At 29.6% G+C, this 5026-nt stretch overlaps 1 protein-coding gene across 1 annotated transcript in view; it reads right to left on the reverse strand.

Annotated features, from left to right (window-relative positions):
* The window catches only part of LOC106463807 (calcium-binding mitochondrial carrier protein Aralar1-like), a 39731-nt gene that overhangs the window by 5983 nt on the left and 28722 nt on the right, over positions 1 to 5026 (reverse strand). Inside the window, exons 11-14 of the mRNA XM_013923878.2 lie at positions 4496 to 4704; positions 1624 to 1704; positions 983 to 1126; positions 468 to 606 (exon numbers count right to left, since the gene is read on the reverse strand). Of these exons, the coding sequence (XP_013779332.1) occupies positions 468 to 606; positions 983 to 1126; positions 1624 to 1704; positions 4496 to 4704 (573 nt within the window). The remainder of the gene's footprint in view (positions 1 to 467; positions 607 to 982; positions 1127 to 1623; positions 1705 to 4495; positions 4705 to 5026) is intronic.

The following is a 5026-nucleotide window of genomic DNA, read 5'->3' on the forward strand; positions in this document are numbered from 1 at the left end:
GTTAAATTTTTTTTTTCCTATATTATAAAAAGCCACCTTGTGTCAGGTTAAATAATTTTCTTACATTATGAAAAGCCACCTTGTGTCAGGTTAAATAATTTTCTTACATTATGAAAAGCCACCTTGTGTCAGGTTTACTAGTTGCACTACAAAGAATTTGTACTTTGATGAAGATTTTATCTGTAGTTAAGCACAAAGCTACAAATTGGGCTATCTGTGCTCTGCCCACCACAGGTCTCGAAAACCTGGTTTTTGGCGTTGCAAGTCTGCATCAATGGGGGGGCTTTTGATGAAAACTTATCTTACAAATGAAACCATTTTGGGAATGCATGTAATGTATCATTAGCATAGCACATTTTTTCTGAATAATTTATTAACTAACATACACTCCTTATCAATCAACCTATTGACATATAACACATGCTTTCTCACTAAACATCAGTGGAATTTATACAAGAACTGCATACCTGCTATAAATGCAGATGCTAGGAGAGACAATGGTCCATTATGTCCACTCTCATCTGCTGTGAGCAGTTTGGTATGAGCATATACAGGGAAGTAAATGGCAGAGAAAGGAATATCTCTCAGGAAGCATGCTCTTGAGCCCTCAGGTGAAAATAGAAAATTTTCAATACTTTTAGAATATTTAGCTAAAACAAGTATTACATTGTATCTTAAATCATTTAAATACTGAAAATAAATATTCTGGATTTATGGAGTATTTCCAATTATTTTAGAAATACAAAACCTATAATTAAAAAAAAATATATATATATACTCCTGGCAAGTGATAGTAATAAGTAGAAAAAAAAAATATGTAATATTTAAGTGTTTGTCAAAAGCATTACTAATAAGAATAATTATTTAAATACAAACTATTTAACATATACCATAACTTAATTTCTAGTGTATTATGTACCATGCATAAAACCTATCAATAAATAGAGAATTAGCTTCCTTGTTATAGATTTGGAAGAAGTACCTTATAAAGTCCCCTAAATCCAAGCTCTCTGATAACTCCCACAGCACGAACTTTAGATCCTAATGCAGCCAACTCTCCAGCTACTTGTAGACGGATTTTCACTATCTCTAAAGGATTGGTGAACATGACCTGAGAGCCACCAGCCTAAATGAGAAAGTACTATTTCAATCCTTTCATCTAATGAACTGTCTGATACATACTAGATCAGGTTGCTTTTGATGAAAATATTATAAATTAAATGTTTCAAAATACACATTTTTTTAGGGGGTGGGGGGGGGTTGGGTATATAAGGAAAGTACTGTTCAAGGTTTTGAGTTAGAAAGGATATAGCTGTCCTCATCTCCATGTGTAAAATACTTGATACATTTTGCTCAATTCTTTTTTTTAAATATTCTAAACTATTTAGATTTCTAAATGTATATTAAATAATAAAACGTACCTGAAGACTTAATAAAGCCTAGTTAACACTTAAGATAATACTGACACTTTTAGTGAAAGTACATGGCAATAACAGTACTTTGCTCCAAATTAAAACTCTTAATGCAGTACTTTTGTACACCATGTTCTACTGAATTTTTATTATCTTACACTCTTTTAGCAGATATCAGTTTGAACTAAAAGGAAAACCGTTTAGAACTTACACAGCCGCCAGCTAGGATCTCCCCCCAAAGTGGGATACTTCCAGATTCTTTCATCATTTTGTCACGCACAAAGTCATTCACCTAAAATAACATAAACAAAAATACATATTCACAGACAAGTCTGAATAAAAATAGAAGTATGATTAGGCTTAATATCCACTAAGTAAATAGAAAAAACATTAATTTAAAATACAGGTTATCTATAAGAAATATTACTTTAAGAAGGTTTTGTTTGTTTGTTTCAAATATTCACTAAATAATTACACAACAGCTATCTGTACTAGCCTTCCCTAATTTTGAGGTGATAAGAATAAAGAGAGCTAGTCAACAGCATCCATTGCTAACTCTTGAGTTACTCTAATTGACTGTTTGTTATTAAGCACAAACTTATACAATGGCTACCTGTGCTGTGCCAACTACAGGTATCAAACTTGATTTTTATTATCATAAGCCCTCAAATGGTGAGAACGACTGTCACTTTTATGATGCAACTACAGCTTTACATAAGAGGAAAACTGAATTATCCATAAAATATTTATCTATATTAATGAAACTGCAATAGTTTGCAGAAGGTCAAATCATAGTCAAAAACTTTCAATTATTTTTTACCAATTATACACAACCATTGGAATAGGATTATTTCATAATATATTAAGAAATGCTTCTTGGCAAATCAAGCTTTTAAAACTGAGGATGAGTTACATTCGAAATTTTTAAAAGGATTGTGATAAAACCCTTAATATTTTAATTTCCAACCTTTTTAATATGATACAATCTATATACTACTAAAACTCTGAGATTGTGTGTGTGTGTGTGTGTGTGTGTGTGTGCGTGCATGCGCTTGTCTGTAATTAAATACAGCAAAAATGACACACAATACTGCCATATTTATAATGAAATGAGAATTGAAACAGAATAAAATAAGTTTCGTTAAAATCGGGCCACAGGTTACCGAGTTAGCGCTGTTTTTCAGGTCACTTTTATGAAAATTTCTAGCATGAGTAATTTTACATCACACTACCATTCACACGCTCTTTATGAAACTTCATTCAAATCTATTTTCTTGTCAGTGTTTCCATCTTCATTAAAAGGTGTAAGATGACAAAAACAAGATCTTGAAGAATTTCTCAATAATGTTGCCTTGGTTATGGTAGGTAATTCAAAGAAAAATAAAGTGTTACTGTTTCTTATTGTTGAAAGTTTAAGAGGAAAGACCACAACATAAACTAATTCATCACAATACCTGAAAACTCAGACTTCACTTTTTCGAAAAATGAAATGGTCTTTACTTTTACTCCCGATCAACGATTAAATATCTTTTCTTGATTTATGAATAACATGAATGGATTGAAATATTTAATTAAATTATCTCAAAATAAACTTTAATTTCGGTGCAAGATTGAAATTAGCTTGAATTCTTCATAACCTCTGAATACTGGGTGACCCAAAGGGTCACGGGTTGTCTAGTAATAATTATAATTAAGTCACAAAATTTGCTTTATTAATGATAAGAGCAGTGGACATTATACACTACTGAAATTAAAACTTACAAGCTAAAATAATGCAATGATAAAAAAGTATATACAGCTAGAAAAAAATTAAGCTGCCAAACTTAGTTATACTTGCCCAGTCTCAATGAGGTAATTAGTTTGAAACTGTTATATACAATAGCCTGCCCAAGATATAATCATCAGCTAAGTCTGAGAATATCACAATATCTTTTATTTTTTAAATATCAACATATAAGCTTTGGAACTGAGTAACTTTTTTTTTATTTTTTTATTTTATAAATATCAATCACACACAGTTTTTATCTAAATTTTACTACATTTTTTTAATAATAATTAAGTTAAAAGTACTATTTAGATTTTAATGAAACAACTGATTATCAGTAACAAGAAAATAAAAATTTTTCACTTGTTTTAGCACAAGGCTATGTTTGCTGTATCCACTGTGGTGATCAAACCCAAAATATTAGCACTATAAACTCTCAAGCTTAATACTGAGACACAAGGGATAAACAGGAATAAAAAAATAAAACATGAAAACTGAAACATAATGTAATTGCCAAGTTTTTTTAAATATAAGAAATAAATCATTATAAAAGTTGCAAGCAGATTCACATGTTTATTTTTTATAATTTGATATTATAAAGCTGTGTGTATCATTATGGAATGTTTTCCTACCCCCCCTCAATAATGGATACCTCACAATCAAAAAGTCTGTAAGTGTACACATGTAGATATGGTATGTAAATATTGGCATTTAATTGTACACAAGTATATACACATCTCAGGCACATTTATTAAATCAATAAATTTGCATGTGTGATTTCACAGAGATGACTGGCATGTTTTGCATAATATTAGACAGAAACATCACATTCATAAATATACAGTGCCATGAAGTTTTTTTTTTAATTTATCAAAAGTGTATTTAATTTGTTACAGGCAACATGAAATTTGGGTCTGTTAGCCTCAGACCTACTATGCGATTTAAAAATTAAATTTTTAAACAAGTTTTAGTTCAAGGCTCTCATATAAGATTGCAAAATAATCATTTTTTTTAAATATACTTGAAAAGCTTTTATGAAAATATAAATTATATTCTTGCTTTTTTATTACTGCATAAATTTCATGTTTCATACTGTAGTTGTTCTTTTAATAAATACAAGTTACAGATTGCTTCAATGTACAATGAAACTGTTCACCCAAAATGTTTTCAAATGCATTTTTATAAAACTTGAAATAAATTAATTATTGCTACTGTTCTTACATTTAAAAACTTTGTAAATCTAATGAACTAAGAAATGTAAATTATGAAAGCTTAAAAAGGGATAATATGCAAAAAAAAACAAAAGAAGAATTCACACCGTTAGCTTGATAGCTTTCTCAGGACAAACTCCAACAAGCTGTGGAAGAAGTCCACGATAAAGGCCCAAAAACCCCTCATGTCGAATAACTTTTGAAGCACAGTCAAAACTGTTTCGGTACATAAGTTCACCAATGTAGGAGCCTGTCCTCTGATTTTGCATCCGGGTTTTAACAAGATCAATGGGATATACCACAGTAGCTCCAGCCGCTAAAAACAAGACACAAAGTAATAGTTTTAAATCATGATTTAGCAAAATGAGTACCAATGGGAGAAAAAAGAATAAACAATTATTAAAAAGCTAAAGCCAAGTTTTAAGTTTTTTCATATACAAACATAAAATTCACAAACTAACAATTGACATATTAGACTTTAATTACAATAATCACATATTTTTGAAAATAGTTATTAAAGTTAATGCTACTGTAAATATTTAACTTGTAGTGTGAAGAAAAGAGGTTTTTGATATTTGTAACCAGTGTAAAAAAAAAAAAAAAAAAAAAAAAAAAAACAAAAAAAAAAAAAAAAAAAA

The sequence above is a fragment of the Limulus polyphemus genome, unplaced genomic scaffold (genome assembly GCF_000517525.1).
Source record: "Limulus polyphemus unplaced genomic scaffold, Limulus_polyphemus-2.1.2 Scaffold1488, whole genome shotgun sequence".
Classification (NCBI taxonomy): domain Eukaryota; kingdom Metazoa; phylum Arthropoda; class Merostomata; order Xiphosura; family Limulidae; genus Limulus; species Limulus polyphemus.